General features: G+C 38.9%; 2 protein-coding genes across 2 annotated transcripts in view; one reads left to right on the forward strand and one right to left on the reverse strand.

Annotated features, from left to right (window-relative positions):
* The first annotated feature begins 4,429 nt into the window (after positions 1-4,429).
* TDRD9 (tudor domain containing 9) overlaps positions 4,430-19,305 on the forward strand; it is an 87,517-nt gene continuing 72,641 nt past the window's right edge. Inside the window, exon 1 of the mRNA XM_087704742.1 lies at positions 4,430-5,138. Coding sequence (XP_087560868.1) covers positions 4,984-5,138 — 155 coding nt within the window. The 5' untranslated portion in view covers positions 4,430-4,983. The remainder of the gene's footprint in view (positions 5,139-19,305) is intronic.
* Positions 5,845-11,072, reverse strand: RD3L (RD3 like). The gene is made up of 3 exons (XM_014059594.2): positions 10,719-11,072; positions 9,656-9,962; positions 5,845-8,677 (listed from the first exon to the last, which is right to left on the reverse strand). Exons 2-3 carry the CDS (start codon positions 9,952-9,954, stop codon positions 8,380-8,382), a joined length of 597 nt encoding a protein of 198 aa, XP_013915069.2. The 5' UTR covers positions 9,955-9,962; positions 10,719-11,072; the 3' UTR covers positions 5,845-8,379.

The following is a 19,305-nucleotide window of genomic DNA, read 5'->3' on the forward strand; positions in this document are numbered from 1 at the left end:
ATCCGGCTTCGGCCGCCTACAGCACCCCCTGTTCAGGAGGACCACGCTAAAAGAGTCGCTTCCCGCCCCGCAATGATTGTACGTTGCCGGAACCTTGCCAAGAAATCTTGGTCTGGCTTGTCTTCCCGCAGATCTTCTGAAGAGCAGGGACAATTCGAGGCACGGACACCGATGTGCAAGGAAGTCCTGTTCTTTCGGTTTTTCCACGGGCAGGAGCATAAGCTGCCACTTGAGTTTAGACAAATACGCTTACGATTTTGGTGAAATTCAGTGCGCAGAAAGAAATAAGACTGCCAAATTCAATAGAGTATATCAAAGAGAGGTTGAAATACCAAAGACGCTACTAGGCGGATTAATTCCGTTTTATTTTATTAATTGACGCTATATTTTAAGTCGACTTGAATAGGATCGGCTGCTCTTATGGGTAACGCTTTGTATAGTCTGCTTTGTCTCTGATAATTCATACTGGACTAAAACTTCTGATTTTCTTCGAATGACAAGCTCATATACATTCAGTGTAACTCTCCTTCCAAAAATATACATAGTCTTTGTTTCGGCTTACATTTACAATCAAAGCTTAAAGTATACTCTTTCCACTTCAAGAGTATGCCATAATGATTTCAATAGAATTTATTCCTAAGTAAAAATGTACAAACTTACTACCTTAAATCGTCACTGTTCTCTTAAAGCAGTATAGGAAGTTATCACCCAGCCCTCTCCCAGAAAAATGAAATATCCTAGGAAATATTGAAAAGGCAGAATATTTCTCTGGATGTGAAAAGAAAGAAACATGTTTTAAAAGACAGAATAGCTCCCTGTAGCTTCTTGCCCATCCCCACTTTGTCAATGGGCCATTAAGAAGGCCAACCCAGTCCCGTTACATAATAAAGACTTCTCCACTTCAGCTCCAGGGGATGGGATTAAGGCATAATATTGGCACTTTACCCAACTCACCACATGGCATCTGAGAACTCAACCAAACCTGGATTCAAAACGCAGCCTAGAGAGTTGCCCCTGCATGGCCCCATGGGAGTCTGACAACCAATCAGAATACAAGCTCAAGATCAAAGACCAGAGAGGGCATAAAACCAGGGACTCAGCATCTCAGTCCTCCATTCTCTTCACCAACATTGAAGCATGTAATCATCTTTTCTTTTCAGGACTCAAGCCATGTGGTCCTGTCCACCATTAAAACCATCTTTCCAAGCAGCCTCCATGTCTCCAGTGTCTTTTTCCCCACTTAGAGCCTAACCCAGAAGGACATTTCTTTCATCAGCAGCAAGTGGTTAAAATTTTTGTAAAACCACTCAGTATTCACAATTAAGAATTGCAGCTTTGTAGTAATATGGAATGACCTCAAAATAGAACTTTCTTTACAACATAAACTGCATATATTATTAGGAATGGAAGAAATTCGTTCTTCAACTTGATCACATTCTGGTTTACTGGAAATTAATAGCTAAAGGGAAAATTCTGACAGTTTCAGTCAAATACAGCATCAGATCAGGAAAGATCCTTCATAAACTAAATGTCTTTTTTATACCATGATGATTTATTCTGCCATATCTCGGTATTAAGAATGGTTTAATATGGCAGAATAAATAATCCTAGTCAACTAACCATGCTGGTTTTAACATTAGGACTGTCCACACTTCCAGAAAGCCCCAGGTTATAGAACAAAACAAATAAACATTGCACATTGTCTTTAAAATCATATGTGGTTTGACTTTCAATTGGATTTACCTCTGTATAAACACACATAACATAAAATGCAGATTCATAAATCTCTTTTAAGCTCACTTGCTACTTTCAATTTACCCATGCAAGAGCTCATTTTATCATAAATCTGCAGGTTAGTTATAGATCTGACAGATTGCAGGATGTCTGGTTTGGCAGATGAATATTACATAGCAGGGGAGGTGTGTCTGTTGAATTTATTTCAGCTGTCTTTTTTTTTTGTTTTATTTTTAAATTTCAAAATTTATATGCTGCCCAATCCCGAAGGACTCCGGGCGGCTTACAAAAAACAAGAAAAAAAAAGAGAAAGAAAAAACAAGAAAACAAAGAGTTTAAAATCACAAAACCACAAGCATTCATTCTAATTGGGGCTGGACCTCAACAATGAGGTCAACAGCCCCAGGCCTGTTGGAACAGCCAGGTTTTTACAGCTTTCCTGAAGGCCATGAGAGTGGGTATGGTCCGGATCTCTGGGGGTAGCTGATTCCAAAGAGTCGGAGCAGCCACAGAGAAGGCTCTCCTCTGGGGGGCCGCCAGCCGACACTGTCTGGCTGATGGCATCTGAAGGAGGCCCAATCTGTGGGATCTTACTGGCCGCTAGGAGATATGTGGCAGTAGGCGGTCTCGAAGGTACGCTGGCCCTAAGCCATGTACGGCTTTAAAGGTAATAACCAACACCTTGAATTGCGTTTGGAGCTGTTGAGAGATGTTGCTGAGAATTTGAGGCTTATATTAAATCCAGATAGTTAACAATAAAAGATAGGACTCAATTTTAAACTGTAATTCTGATCTTATTGAAGGGGATTTATGGACTAGTTTTATATGTTTTGTGAAGTTTTATAGACCATCATTCTTGAAATGCACTGTTAAGTTGTATTCATTGCAAAACACCAACTCATGATTAACTGAACCAGAGTTCATTATTTTAACTGGATTTGTATCATCAGAGATGGTATTCTATTGGTTCGGACCGGTTTGCCTGAAGCAGAAATCGCAGGTGGCCCTGCCCACCTGCCCCGGCTCTATGGTATCACATTTAGGCCCCTTTTTCGCCAAAAGCGCATGCGCGGAAGGCTTGCGTGCGCTCACATTTGTGAACCGGTAGGGAAGGTGTTAGGACCAGAGCTACAATTTGTCTGATCAGCAACCTCAGAATATGATCCAAAAAGCTCCATCTAAATGCAATATAAACATCCCCAAAACCTCTTTTTCTGCTGTTTTCACGTTACAGGTGATCCTCAATTTAAAGCTACAATTGAGACCAGAATTTCCATTGTTAAGCAAGGCAGTTGTTAAGTGAGTCACACCCAATTTTCCTCATGTAGTTGTTAAGTGAATCATTGTAGATACTAAGTGAATCATATGGTCATTAAGCAAATCTAGCTTTTATTGGTCAGAAGCCATCTGAGAAGATTGAAAAGTGATCACATGACCCTGATATGATTAATCTTGTAAATACATGCTGGTTGCCAAACTCCTGAATATTGATCATGTGACTATGGGGATGCTGCAGTTGTAAGTGCAAGGATCAGTCATGTCACTTTTTTTCAGTGCTGTCATAACTTCAGATGGTTGTGAAACAAAAGGTTTGTCAAGTCAAAGACTACCTGTAACATCTTCAATACATCCAATCCATACCTGAGACTTAAGTGTATTTAATTGCAGTGTATTTAATTTAATTAACGTCTCATCAATTGTCAGGGTGCACTGCGTGATATGGCAGAAGACCACCCATCGCAGTCATAAGTTCCTTCTAACCCCATCAAATATGCAATATAGATTTGATGTGCTAAGCCAGAAGTTGTAATGCTCCTAATGCTGGTTATAAGTTCTGGGAAATCAGATAAAGCAAAAATGCTAATCATCAGTTGATGGCTCAGAATGGAAGAATCCAGCTGGAATAGTTGATTTACGGTTGATTTGTGCAAATGCAGCGATTTGGGTTTATTTCATTAGTAATAGACCAGTTAACCCCAAATTAATATATATATATATATATATATATATATATATGTATGTATGTATGTATGTATGTATGTATGTATATATATATATATATACTTAAAGTACTTATTTATCAGCACAAATAAAAAACATATATATATATATATATATATATATATATATATATATATATATATATATATATATATATATATATATATATATATATATATATATATATATATATATATATATATATATATATATGGAAGCTAACTGCTTCCATCATCTGTCAATCGGCTTGTCACAAGAGTCCATCACGACAGAAACCCAATATTTTTACTGTTGCCTTTGTTATATTATTTTTTTTAAATTTGTGCTGATAAATAAATAAAGGGAGACTAGTATAGATCTATTTCAAGCTATTTAGCTCTCATCAGCTAGCCATACCAGATACTAGCCATACTAGCCATACTAGCCATTCTAGCCATTCGCTGATAACAGATAAGAGCCTATGGCCTAATGGCTAAGAACTCCGCCTAGTATGCAATTTAGCCCAGGTTCAAATCCCAGTAAGGGTATGGCTAGCTGATGAGAGCTAAATAGCTTGAAATAGATCTATACTAGTCTCCCTTTATTTATTTATCAGCACAAATAAATATATACATACATGCATGCATGCATACATAATTGTACACACACACAGTGTTGTATTTGTGCTGATAAATAACACCATACATACATACATAGGTGATATAGACCTGAAACCCTAACTTAGCTTTATGTTGAGTAAATTCACAACACATCAAATCACCAAGCAGCACATCCCGTTTTACAGTACTGTGCTGAGCGAACGTAACCACGTAGTCTATGGTTGAGCGCATCTACCGGCAGTATAATAAAGAAAACTGGGTTAAATAATGAATTATAACATAAAAACCTTTCCTTATTTGTGTGTACTTTCACTGTAAGTCTGCGGTAGTCTACACTGCGGTAGTCTATACTGAATAAAATCGGAATTGCTTCCAAGCGCAATCCCGCGCCCTTCTCAGAAATAAAACTTATTTTCAGTGCATCTTAAGCGTGCGTAGGTGAAACGATGCCAAAATAGGAAACCGAAATCGAATTAACCAAAAAGCAAGCAGGTTAGTTGCAGGTTCGCTGAACAAGCGCAGAATCTCGAAGTCTAATTAGGCACGTGGCTGTAGCCAGGCGGGGCCCGCTAATTACTTCAGCGCGGGCCGGTCGGCTGGCCTAACGTAGGGATACTTTTCTTTCTTCGCGGCTTCTTAGGGTCGAGCCATGTTGCGAAAACTCACCGTAGATCAGATCAACGATTGGTTTACAATTGGCAAAGCGGTCAGTGGGGTGGAATTCCTGGGGGGCGAAGTCCGGACTGCTGGTTTTGCTCATCACCTCGTGGAATCTGTTGAAGAACCGCCGCCTGCTGCTAATGTGTAAGTAGGCCGGGACCTGCAGCCAAACTAGTTCTGGAGCTCAGGTTTCACAGGATAAGCTGCTTAGAAAGGTCCAAAACTGCCCAGGTTCTTTGCTGTTGAATGGTATAAATTAAGCCCCTTCCATCAATAAATACCCCCCCCCCCCATTCATCAGTAGGATGGATTTCACCGCTGCACAACTTCTACTAAGATTATTAAGCCCGATTTGTTTTTAAAAATAGAATAACACCTCCCCTCCCCACCTCTCCGACCGTAATAGTCTGATGGTGGCCTACCTCAAATTGCGAATTGTGTAATTGATGTGTTAAGTTTGAAGATGCTGTAACGCGTTTGTTTCTTAATTACAACTAGCTTCTGTAAAGTGAGCAGCACTACGCAGCTAAAAATATAAGCTCTGTGCTACCCGAAAATGGTTTGTGTATAAAAAAAAAGGATTATTATAAAAAGTCAACCTAAATCTATTAAACGGTCAGAACCTCAAATAATGTAATGCTGCTTTCTTCTTTAAAGCAGAGAGAAATAAGAGTGGGAATTGCTTCTTTCTGAATTGGGCTCAACTTGGCCAGGTTATATAAACTTAAAGCAGCATATTTATCTATTTGGTTTGGGTTTTAAATATTTCTGAAGTGTGTCAATCTCAGCTTGCCAAAACTTCAGTTTCACCCAAAACAGATGGTGTTCACAGATACCATATAGCAATAAGTCACAATTTTCTTATGCTTTATTTAATAAAATACAATTGGTTATGTACGCAACACACCAGACTAAATCCAAGCCACAGTAGGGTTTATAGTACAATAATGTGTGTATTCAACCATTATATGAGCACCATATAGCATGCTAGTAATTCTTAGATAATTCGTTCATCCCCGTCTGTCTATAGAAATAAATTGTCTATTGTGGGATTAAACCCTGTGCTAGCTAGATCTTGGATTTGATCTATTCATCTCAACTCTTTTCACTGGTATATTGCTCTGCAAATGTAAAATTACTGCATGGCTATAGTTCTCGCATGAGAACTATAATTGTGTTTATAGAATTTTAAATTCTAAATACTCATGGTTGTAGTCTCATGTCTCTTTATAGGGAGTGTTGAAAATGAATAGCTATATTACTTAACATCCTCTGAGGTAATGTTAGCCTGTTTATCACAGTATTGTTTTTGTAGAGTAATAAGTATTTTAACTGAGAATAAAACAAATGGGAACTCTTTATGGAGAAACAGAAAAAAATATTTCAATCATATAATTTTTTTCTTGTTGTCTGTTTCTAACTCGGGGTTTGAGTCCTGAAGAACAATACATTTGTCAGCATGTTTACTAAGAAGAATATCATAGATCAAATGAGATTTATTCAAACAGTGTACTAACCAGTTTTTACAATATTTTTCTTTGTTGCTTTAACTTCACAGTTTTATAATATTGTTTGCAGACAGTGAAGCAAAAGAATGCTAATGAGAAAAACACCTTGAAGCCCCCTTTTTCTACTACTTCCTAATTTTCACAATTGTTTAATTGCTTTCAGTGCAGAGTCTAACTAGCGGTTCCCAAATCAACATTGTTGCATGTACAACACATATTAACTAACCATCTTTTAGTTCAGCATGTTGTACACATTGACTTAACATTTTAAAGATGATTATTCTTTGAAATTAACCATGTGAAGGCTAATTCTGTATCTGCCAGACGTGACACTGGCAGAAGCATTCATTTAGTTCAATTTTTAACCCTCCTCTAAATCTCTCCCACTCTCATGCTAACATCATGATTTTTCAAAAAATTAATATCATTTGGTACAAAAAGTACTATTTTAGCAATTTTAAAAAATCCCATTTCTTTGCAAATCTAGATTTCATTTTTCATAAAAAATTATAGCATAAAATCTAATTCAATGTATTGCTTCTGGGTATTTATCTTTTCTAGTGGATCTTAAGCAAAGGAAAAGAGTTCTTTTTTGGTAATAAAGGATTGCAAGCCATAATGTATCTGCTTTTTTATCAGACTATTTCAGATAAAGGAATTTTGGCTTATATAGCCATTTTCTTACAACCTATGAATGAATGTCATTTCACATCATCCTATATATGAATGAATTTTACTGAATTTCTCCAGGATGCAAATAAAGCTGTCATGCAGATTCCCTTCCCTTTTAGGTTCTATTTTTGTGTTAAAGCAAATAATATACCAGCATTAGTCTGGCTACTATTTGCATCCTCCACAGCAGTGTTTCTCAACCATGGGAACTTTTAAGATGTGAGGACCAACTCCCTCAATTAGCTGGCTGGAGAATTCTGGGAGTTGAAATCTACACACAGCTGCCGAGGTTGAGAAACACTGTTCCACAATATCCCAGATGTAGTCTCATACCAGGGAATTGTGGAGAGCACATTGTACCCATTGTAAAAGGAAGAAATATATATTTGTCTTAAATCTGGGATTAAATCTTAAAATGTGCATACATTTTTCCAAAGTTTCAATATAAAAAAGTGTCCTTTGGATGCTAGTGTATCTTTGGCATATTTTACTACTCTGTTTGTTTGTTTAAAAGGCAAAATATGGTGCTATTGTTGTAAGCCTCCATAAAGCGTATCTGTTTCCAGTTTATTAAAAACAGGATCTTTTATAAAATGGATTATTATTTTCCTCCTTTTAAGTTTTTAGATTTGTTTTGAAAAGATTGCGTTGTGGAAGCAAATTGCAGGATAGAAAACTGTCAAATGTCTTTCACCAGAGACAATGGGCAAAATAAATGGTATTAAAGACAATCAATATAGCGAGTTAAGATGGTGGACTCAGAGTAATAATATCCAGCTTCTAGTCCTTCCTTAGTCCCAGAAGTCAGATGGGTGACCTTGGAGTAGTCATTCCCTCTCAGCCCACATCAACATCAGGCTGCGAGACAGCTGATACACAATGCATGGCATCATGCATTGTTAAGCTTTGCTCTAATAATTAGGTGCATTACTGAAAAAGAAGGGACCCTGCAACCATGCAGGATAAATGCTATAAGAAAAATGATAAAACCTCCATAAAAAAGTATCTGCTATAAGAAGGATCCTAATGTGACACTATTAATTAGTATAAAGTATCCATCCTATTTATTTAAGGACTATGCCAGCTGTAGTTATTATTAAGTTTAAATTTGCATTTTATGAGGATGGGAAGATAATTTTAGAGTACTGAATCATTACAGAATGATTATAGCCAAGCTGAATGAGTATTAACGAAAGAGAAAATAATTAACTTGATGGGTAGTAATAGGGAAGATTCCAGATTCTGTGGGAGAATGTTGGAAGGATGCCTTGTGTATTTTTGTCAACATAGCTGGATACAGTGGGGATTTCTTCTTTGTCCTTTTTCCTGGAGTTAGTGTTGGATGCTGCAAATTGGCTGGAACAATTTGTATTCCAAGCATCAGCCAGTTGATCTTGCTGAGCTTCTTTCTCAAGATTAGTAAGGAACTCTTTTAAAACTTGTTTGAATAAATAAACAATTTCCCAGGGTAAAACATCATTTTCTGCTAGAGCCTCTCGAAATCTAGAAAAGGAAAGAGCAGAGAAAAGAAAAGGCAAATAGCCTGAATTCTATTAGCATATATTCAACTTGTCTGTTAAAAATGCAGGGGAAGAGAAGATATACTACCCTTTTTAGCAATGCTTTTTAAATTAAAAAAAAAGGAATAGGAAAGAATGATGTTTGCAATACAAACAGCTGAAGCACTTTTCTCCTTGTCCAATTTGTCCAAGCAAGTTGATTCAAACTGACATTTCCCTGGAGCCCTTTTCTAGGATCAGAGACAAATCAGTGAATTGTTCTGGGTTTTGTTTTGTTTTAAATTCCATATGCTATGTGTGCAGGTTGATATGTATATATATGTATATATAATGTTGAAGAATTGTAGAGAGATTTGTTTTGTGATCAAAAGAGTCTTATTCTTATCAAAATTGCATAAAACAAAGGTGAATCAGGTTCATTAGTTTATTATGAAAATCATACCATGCAAGATTTTAAAACTTGGCACAGGATAAAAATGTAGTCGATGAATCTGAAGGGAAATGTTTAGCAAAAGGAACAAATTAGTGCTCTAAATATTAGAGCTGTGAATATATAGTAAGCATTTAAGTAGTGGGTGCTCAATTGTTACATTTAATTATTTTGCCAGGCTGAAAATTAAAGCTGAAGGCATATTCTTTTTCTATTACATTTTGTGGGCAAACATTGGAAATTCCTTCATTTCATGCAATTTAATTGAACAAATGAAATCCTAGCAATGTTTTTTGAGATGTCACAACCAATATAGAAAATCTTATAAATAAGGTTGCTTATATTGCCAGAAAGTAAGTTTCTTTGAACTCATTCCAAAGAATTATTATTTTAGTTTGAAGCATGCTAGTTTTGAATTAATTTGAAACCGTTTTGTGGTAGGAATAACATTTAATATGAAGCCGCAAAGATGGGGACCCTTTTCCTCTTTCCCGAAGCTTATGTGATACTACATAGATAAAATAGGTTTACCTGCTGAGTATGATTCCAGTTTGACATGGTTGGATTTGAGAGCAAAGAATTTCAAGCTGTCGTTGTTCAGTAGCTGGGATAGTTATTTGAAGGTTTTGGTAGCTCCTTATTCCATTGTAATCACTTTCAGGTTTTTGAATTTTGTGTCCACTTTCAATCTCCTGTATCAGCCGTTCACGTTCTTTCAAATGCCATTTTAGTTCTCTCAGAAGTGTATTTGTCACAACTTCCGAGCCAGGGTATTGTCCACTTTTGTAAGAATAACTTTTTGGCCATTTCATCCAGCCAAAGAATGGCATTTTGATAACTATTTAAAAAATAGAAACAAAAAGATACATGCACATACCAGTGTTAAAAGATGAGCTGGAAATTTGGTACCAGGGGATTTCTCGCTCAAGTTTGATAGTTAAATTGTGTAACATTACCCATTTTTCACATAACCAGTCCGTTTTAAACTGCAAATGTGTCCATGTTTAAATAGACTCAGTAGAGTTTAATTCTGAATACCCAGGCATAGGATTGTGCTGTCAGTAATAGTGCAATCAAAACGCAATTTTATTCCTCCCAGAAACCAGTATGATACTTAAAATATTCTACTTTAGCTTTGCTCTGTTTTGTTCTGTCCTGGGTATATTTAATATGTACAGCACCTTTTGAAGGAACTGGCTAAATCCATTTCAATTGAATATTTCTCTTTTCAAAAACAAAGACAATTTAAACTATAGTATTCTGTACTATAGAATACTATAGGATACTATAGCATGTTCTGTAATCTAAATGTAAACAAAACAAAACAATTCAAAATGTAGATAATATCTATAAAATAACATCTGGTTTGAGAAAATCTAGATTTTAGAGAAAAGATTAGTTTATATATATTTGCAACTTTTTTTTTAATTACAAAAACTACAAAGAGACTTGTAGCAGATTAACAAATATATGCAATTAAAATGTTACTTTTTATGGAATCCTAAAATGTATGGCTATTTGGAGTATCTCTTAGGAGATTTATATTTTTAGTGCATCAATTTTTTTAAAAAATTAGAATTATTCTTATACTTACTGTACTTGTAGAAAATAATCAATTTCACCAGCAAGACTATAGATGAGTTCTGCTTGATGTGGTGATTGTTTATTCCAGTATGTTCTGTCTGAGGCAAGAATTCCTCATTTTACTCACTTAAGAAAAGTGTATTATCCCCGCTTTTAAAATAACTTAATTCCTTCTATCAGCAGAGGTCCCAGAACCCTCTAACATGGATTCCTTTGAAATTCTTTCCACAAAGTCCATTCAGAGTTTCTGCCTCTCCATGCAGACTTTGTCTTGAGCCAGTGAGGACAGTTTCAGAAGCTTTCCATGGATGCTAAATGTATTGTCTGTAGTCATATGAATAATCGTAGTCTGAAACCATGCCAGATGTGCTCCCAGCTAAAGTAAAACTGTCGGTTGGATGATGTGATGCTTGGATGTGCATAGCTGTAGGTCACAGTTCACTGCTGTATTTTTATGCCCTGTTGTGCTCTAAAAATAACCCAGTTGCTTTTTGTCATTGGACTAAACTTTGGAGCAATTTTGGCTGAATTTGTAGTTTGCTTCTTTGTATTAGTGACAAGAGAAATTATTGCACCACCCAGTTTACCTATTCATCTTACATCAGTACATGTATATACACTAAAATTAACACGACTTCTATAAGCTCATCTCAAGCAACTTTATGTCAGTCTAAGACTACCTACTAAACAGCATACAGAGATTCTTAGTACTAAGAGATTCTAAACTAATACCTCTGCTAAAATGAATGTAAATTTTTTATTTATAGTTCATAGCTGTTATCAAGTTTGTGAATTCTTTTTCCTATCCTAACAAATGCATTTAAGGAAGCAACTGGTTCCTCTAGTATAGGAATGTCAAACTCAAGGCCTTTGGGCCATGGGTGTTTAGATCTGGCCCATGGGGCTAGCCTGGAAACAGCCAAGGACTGGCCTGTGGTGCCTCTGCCAGCGAAAATGGAGCTTGTAGGGGGAGGGGAGGCTCTGCGGGTTCCATTATGATGGGGAGTGAGTGAGGGTCTCAGGGAAGTCCTGCCTTAGCACTTGGCCACCACAGGTGCCCCTGACATGAGTGATGTCGAGCTGGCCACAGGTGCCCCAGCCCTCCGAGGTAAAACACAACCCTGATGCAGCCCTCAATGAAATCGAGTTTGTCACCCCTGCTCTTTCACTTCAGAAAAACTATGTGAAAGTTATGCTTTTAAAAAAAAAACAAACATTCTAATGTCAAGGTGTCAGTGAACTTAAAAGTTGCCTTACATCATGTCATCAGATTCTTTCTTCATCTAGAGCAGTATTTCATATTCTACAATTCATACATTTGCACTAAATTATGCTTCATTGAATGAGATAGTCTGCTGGGTTTATATAACATACAGCCATAAAGCAATCATAGTACACTACTTAGAATTCCTCCGTGAGGGAGATGAGCAGTTCCAAAATATAGATAGATAGGTAGAAAGAAAGAATATGAGGATTTGGGTATTGCTTATTTCTGTCTTTTCTGTTATTGTATCTGCTAATTCATCCTTTGCGCCAGAATCTGGAACATGAGGATCCTGTTAATGCAAACATTTGTACCATGGAATTGAGATCATGGTTAGATTTTATCTCTGTTGAGAAAATAAGTGTGCATATCTGATCCTAGAATTTCCTTCCATACTTGTACATATTTTCTCAGTTTGCCTGTGCTTGCTTAAGGTTGGAGAGGAGGTTGTGTAGATGATTTCCACTTTAATATTTGTTATCTTTTCTTAGCACACAAAAAATCTGCCAATTTGCTATTCCCTTTATTGGATTTCTTGCTAGAAATATGAAGAACAAATATGGAATACATCTTAATTCCTTCTTTTAGCCAGTATAGTTTTCAGTGGCAGTAGTCTTATTTTTTTAAGAATTGGTCTCACCTGGTTAAATCCCCTTTTCAAAAGTGTTGAACTGTTGTTGAAAAATAATCCTGCAAATCTGGTCTAGATGTCATGCTGTATAAAGGGTGACATCTGTGTCTGTTATTAAAGCTGATATTGCTTGTATGTTGGAAAAATTCAAATGCCAGTACTCATCATCCTCAGTTGGAAGGTTTTCACATTGCATTGTGTGTGGTGCTATAAAAAGTGGAGAAAGGAGTTGAATGTAAAACGACAGAATGCCTTTGCAAATATTCAGACAGAATTAAAATGTTTTTTGCCATCTCTTTGCTGGCATAGTTGCCAGGTTAATAACAACTCTTTTGTTATTGTGAAAGCTAAATAATGGTGATAAGTTACGTTAGAAAAAAGGACATACTTTGGATAATGTGAGCCACTCTACAGAATAATCAAGAAACTAAAATTCTGCAGGATTAAGGATTCAGTAAACAATCTGTTGGAGAGTCTAGATTACTTAAACAGCATGGATAAAAAATGATATATATTTTAAAGTTCAGTATTCAATCCTTAGAGAACCATGGCGTTTTGTGTCTGGAAGTCAAGTAAGAGATTACTTCATAAAATTTCCTTTGTTTTCCTAAGTAAACCTTTTCATGGGAAACTTAAAAAAAACTTCCTCAAATCTATATGCAGAACAGTTTAAACTGGTTATTACTAAACATATGAGAATAAAATATATACAAATGCCATTTAAATACTAGAGAAAATGGATTACCAATATTGTTGCTTATTTTGAATGACTATAGACTCCTCGTGCCTAATTTACCTTGAAAGGATAAATATATAGGTAGTCCTCAAATTGCCCTGTTTCCCCCAAAATAAGACCTCCCCAGATAATAAGCCCAATCGAGCTTTTGAGAAAAACGGGCCGTTTTTTTGCAAAAACGGAAGTGTTTTTGCCTTCCTCCAGAAGCATTCTGCAGGCTTCAGCAGGGATGGGGGGAAGGCAAAAACGCCTCTGTTTTTGCGAAAAAATTGCAGTTTTCCACCTATTTTTGCAAAAACTGGGGCATTTTTGCCTTCCCTCAGCCCTGCTGAAGCCTGCAGAGTGCTCCTGGGGGCTGCAGAGGACAAAAGCTTTTTTTCTTCCTTACCTCTTTGAAATCTTGGTGCATCTTATACACGGGTGCTCTTTATAGTCTGCAAAATATGGTAGATATGCAAGAGAAGGATAATGCCTAAAATAGCCTTTGTCTTGGTGTTCTCCATATCTGCTGGCTAAGAAATCTGGGAGTTGCATACACCGGTTTGGAGAAGAATGACATTTTCACTTCAACCACCACTGGATTGGGTGGTTGTTAAAGTGTGGAATAACTGACATTAATGACACAGCTTTTCATTTGTATCTGTTATGATATTTGGTATTTTATGTGTGGCATAAATTGATATTAGCTCATAGGTATATGAGATTTAAGCTGGCATATAACTTGAGACTCGTTTTTTATTTTGTTTTATCTAAAGCAATGTGTAAATTTGATTCCATTAATTATGTAAATTTGTATTTATATTGTTTTGGTAGATGGCTGCTTAGTTTTAATATTTTTGTTTTTACTGTACTATATGGAATAAGGTAGTTATCATTCTTTATGACTTTCATTCAATTGAAAAAAAAAACTGGGTGGGAGAATTGTTGTGAAAAAGGAGAAGAATGTATGTTTTTTTCTATGACAAATCCCAGATTTAACTGGCATCAGGAGTTAAAAGGATGAGCCAATTTGGAAAAAACACTTGTGTAAGATTCTGGTAATTGAGAGAACACATTTGTATTCTAAGGAAACCCCTCTGGCATACATTGTTTTGAACAATACTACTATGTGGAACATAACATCTTTAGACAAGACAGAAAGGTGTTTTTAATGATAGACTACAATTAAGGGGTAAGGTACCAGTGATGACTAAAATTTTATATGCCCTTGGCAAGATGTATTTAATGTTTAACATGAGAAAGGAACTTGTTTGTAATGTATGTCTCAGAAGTAGGTCTTTAAGAGTTTCATGTCACGTTGATCAAACATCAGAAATGAATCCTATTATTAAACTGACCAAGAGGCTGGTCAGTTTAAAATATTGTTATGCATTGTGCTATATGGCTGCTTGTTAGTTATAATTTCCTTTAGAATAATACATATCTATGTTAAAAGTATAGCATTTACATTGGAGCACATGCTTCATGGGTTAGCCAGGTATTGATGGGTTATGTATCATCTACATGTGATGCCATTCTGTATAGAGAGAGGCAGTTTGGTATAGTGATTAAGTCACCAGGCTAGAAATTGGGAGACTATGAGTTCTAGTCCTACCTCAGGCACAAAGACAGCTGTGTCACTTCTGAAAAAAAATTGGCAATAAAGTCCTGGAAGTCACAGGAAATTAACACTGATTCCAAAGCACAAAAGAAAATCTGAATAAAGCTATCAATATATATTAAATGGATCAGTTTAATTCTGCTCAGAGTTATTCATGCCTTGTTCCTCTCCTGAATGTCTTATGCTGCATATGGGGCTGCCCTTGAAGAGTATCCAGAAATTTCAGCTGGTGCACAATGCAACAGAGGAGACAGTAATGGGTATTCTTAGAAGAACACACATTGCACATCTGCTCATGAGCTGCCTTGGTAGCTGATTGCAACGTGCAATTTAAGTGCTGAGGTTGACCTTTAAAACTGTACACGGCATGGTGCCATGTTATCTGAGGATCCACATCTCCCCAGTTACTTCTACCGTAATTGCTTTCATCAGGTCCAACAGGAGGGGCATGTGAGTCCATTGGAGCTCCTGATGGACTCAGGAGATGAACTTTGCTAGCATGGTGCCTCCCTCTGGAACACCATCTCCCTGAGGTGAGGTTAGCTCCAATCCTTAGGGATTTGGGGAAAGCCCTCAGAACATGTTATTTTTAATCAGGCCTGGAGATCCCTTGAGATCAGAGGACCTATGACACTGGTTGCACTATGTGTTACATCTAAATGAATTCTCTCCTGATATATGTGTGTGTGTCTGTGTGTGTCTGTGTCTCTCTGTGTGTATATTGTCACTACAAGAGCATGCCAATCATTGTATGTTATTATATAGACAATATTTTCATGCCATACTTTGAGTGAATGAACAAGAAAGAAAAATGAAGTAAATAATTGAAATTGGAAGGTACCAGAATCAGAAAGATTTGCCTAGGAAGATTTCAGCACACATAACATACAGAAAAGTACCAGGCTGAAAACAGCAAGAGACAATTCCCTAAACAGCAGTTGGTTCCCATCTAAGTTGGATCAGACAAAGGCATTCTGGTGGAAAAGGTTCATGAGGTGTGAGAAAAGGGCTACCTTGGGATCAGTCAACTTTTTGTGAGGTGCTAAACCTTGTAGCCCTTGGGAGCTATTGCATAAAATGAATGTTCCATGTGAAATTCGTACTTCATTTTTTTCTGGAATTCAATCCTAGTGTAGTCAAGAAAACGTTGAGTTAGAACGTGTAGGAAGGTGTGAATAAATGACTTTATGGGTACAGAAAGTAAATAGTTTTGCATTTGTCGCTATGTGACCAGAGTTAAAACAAAAAGTGGTGGATGCATACTCTGGTCTTCTGTGTGGTGCAGTTGTTCATTTAAAAGCAATTTTTATCCTCCTTCTATTAAAACAAAATTTTGTAGTTCACAATCCCCATCTCCCTTCAATTTTGGGTTATTGTAATACCTGAAACTTTCAGCATCATACTGTTATGAATGCTAGTTTGTTATTTAGGAAAAAAATGACACTTTCTGTGTGAAAATTGGTTGAAGTCTGTTCAGTCTTTTTCATCATTCACTGAAACATTTAACAAGTCAGACCTTGGAATATTGTGTGCCTTGGATTGAAATTGTATCATACACTTTTTGAATTTCAATAGTTTGCATCTTAAAATTAATGTGTGAATGGTAGGTACTTCAGTTTCGTTTCATACATTTAATTGAGTCAAAGAGCAGAAAGCATCACTACCTTTAGTTTTCTACTGAGTGTATCCGTTTGATGTATATTTTGTATTCCTCAATTTATAATCACAGCTGGGACTGGAACTCCCACCTCCGAGTAATGCAGTCATTAAGTAAGTTGTTCCCAATAGTACAAAATCATTATGGTCATTAAGCAAATGATCCTGTTGTTAAGTGACTCTGGCTTCCCCCATTGACTTTGCTTGCGGGAAAGATTAAAGATGGCAATCATGTGACCCCAGGTCATTGCAACTATTGTGAATAATGCTAGTTGTCAACACTCAAATTTAAAACATGGGACTCTGGGGATGCTGTGATATTCATAAGTGCAGGAATCGGTCATAAGTCATTTTTCAATGTTTTAACTGTGAATAACTTTTAAATAGTTGTATGTCCAGGGGCTATTTGCATTGTTGTAGTCATTGGTTTTAACAGGGTGTCTGAAAGTCACAAGGGAGGATGCTATGGGGATTTCCTGGAGGAGACTGTTGACAGGATTGGTGCCACCTGTGAAATACACTGATTTCCTGCTCTCTTTGAATCTCTATCTGAGGAAAAATAGGGGGAAATTTGAAATCGCCAATCATGCAGACCCCGGAGCCTCTCTGTGCCAGGGCGCAGGCCAAGGATGGCACTGGCGCTAGCACTGCATGGTGATCGATAAGGATGGCTGAGGGACAGTTGAGGGATGGATGAAAGCTCCCGCTGAACCGCCTGTCCCCCCAGCGGCTGCCCGACGAGACGGAGATGAGGCGGAGGCCAGGGCCTAAAAGGGCGCGAAAATACCTTCGCCCAAAATAGCCGCCGCAACAGCGTGGGAGGGAGAGGACGTGTGGTGCTATAAAAAGTGGAGAAAGGAGGCCCCACCGCGGTTGAACTTACGGAACCCATATTGCTGCCTCCCCTTTTGCGAAAGGGAGACCTCTCCTGCGCCCTCTCCCCTGACTGGCCCGAGGACCTGTTGGAAGGGTTAAAGGCGGCAGACGTGGAGGGCTCGGAGGCATGAAAGGACTGCCTCCTACGATAGTGGGAGGATTTGCGGTTCTGCTTCTTGGAAGTTGAGGGCAAGACTTTCCTCTTGTCCTTAGACTCTATGAGAAAAGGGTCCAACACCTCCCCGAATATCTTGACACCCTTGAAGGGCGCCGCAGCCAGCTTACACTTGTGTTTTTGGTCTGCCTGCCAGTGGTGGAGCCAAATTAGGCGGCGGGAGGTGACATTTGACGCTAGGGCCCTGGCAAATTTGGTGGCATTAAGTGAGGCGTCCGCGGCATACTGAGCCGCCGCAACCGTCTTAGACACGTCTTGGTGAAGGCGAGCACCATCAGACGGGAGCTTGCGTTGGAGTTCCCGCAGCCAGATCACGACAGCTCTATTAAATAATGAGGCGGAGGAGGCCACTCTAATGGCCCAGGCCGCCGCAAGGTGGGTCTTGTGGCAGGCCTTCTCCGCCTTTTTGTCCTCAGCTTTGAGTCCCTCTAAGAGGTCTGCGGGGAGGGGCGTGTTAGAGGTGAGAGCCATGATAGGAGGGTCCACTTCTGGCAGGACCAAGAGGTCCTCCAGGGCGGGCTCCATCGTATGCAGTTGTTTATCCACCCCACTGGGGGAGAATGAGGTGGCTGGCTGACTCCATTGACGCTGTATAAGGTCAAGGAAAAGTTCGGGAATCGGCACCAACTGCTGGTGCAAGGGAGGAAGCTTAAACATGGCTGCATTGGGATTCACCGGAGCAGCCCCTGAAGGGGCAGGGACTGGAGTGGGTTTAACCCCCTCTTCAGTAGCCACCTTCACCTTTTGTAGGATTGACTTGAATAGGCTAGGCTTGAAAAGGCCCGAAAAAGCCGGGGCGTCAGAAGTGAGATCCTCATCATCAGACAATTGAAAGAGATCCTGTCCAGGGTCCTCAAGAGCAGAGGCCTCACTGACCACAGAAGACTCAAGCGAAGGGTGGCGCACGCTTTGGCGGTGGAGGACCAGACTGGGCGTGCTGAGGGGGGCCTGAGGACAGACGTTCACGCTTCCACATGGCAGCCCCGACGGCCTTAGCAATGGCTCTGTCCACCACCCTTTGCATGCTAGGGGATAACTCGGAATCAGAGTCAGACCCCGAATCCATATCCAGATCAGCAGGCTCCCCTTGAAGAGGAAGGGAACCTGCAGGAGGAATAGATTCGGAAGGTCCCACAGGGTCTTGCCCCTGGTCATAGGACCAGGAGGGAGTAGGGGAAGAGGGAGCCAAGGATCTGCCAGGAGATAGTTCCTGCGATCCAACCTCCTCGGCCAACAAGGCTGTAGGGTCCTCCCTGGAAGGGGGCGGGGCTGAGGATCCCCCAGGGGTAGAAGATGGGGGGACATCCCTCTCCACCAGGCGCCTGGTCCTCTCAAATTGCTTGTCAAGGGCCCTCTGGCGTCTTTCGGTGTCCCTAGTCTCGGCCACAGACAGGGTGTTGGGGTGTTTACCCTGGCTGACCACCTGCACCGTGCCTGAACCATCCTCCACAGCAGGGGGGACCCACGCTTGGAACCTGCGGGGGACCCTGTCTACCAGCAAGGGAACCTGAAGTAGAGGGATCCATAGTGAATGATCACACAGGCAGATCAGGCAACTTGGCAGAAGAACAGGAAAGCTCTGACTGGCTACTCTGCAACAAAGGAAAAAAAGAGAAAAACATAAGTTGAAGCACTCCATGATCCAAGGCACAATAAACG

Source organism: Thamnophis sirtalis, unplaced genomic scaffold (assembly GCF_051295495.1).
Source record: "Thamnophis sirtalis isolate CommonGarterSnake01/CBP01778 unplaced genomic scaffold, rThaSir2_p1.2 scaffold_1, whole genome shotgun sequence".
Classification (NCBI taxonomy): domain Eukaryota; kingdom Metazoa; phylum Chordata; class Lepidosauria; order Squamata; family Natricidae; genus Thamnophis; species Thamnophis sirtalis.

Coding starts and splice junctions, on each gene's coding strand:
- RD3L (XM_014059594.2), bottom strand. CDS start 9,954: ATGCCATTCTTTGGCTGGATGAAATGGCCAAAAAGTTATTCTTACAAA. Junction 8,678..9,655: donor ACTGGAATCATACTCAGCAG/GTAAACCTATTT, acceptor TTCCTTTTCTAG/ATTTCGAGAGGCTCTAGCAG.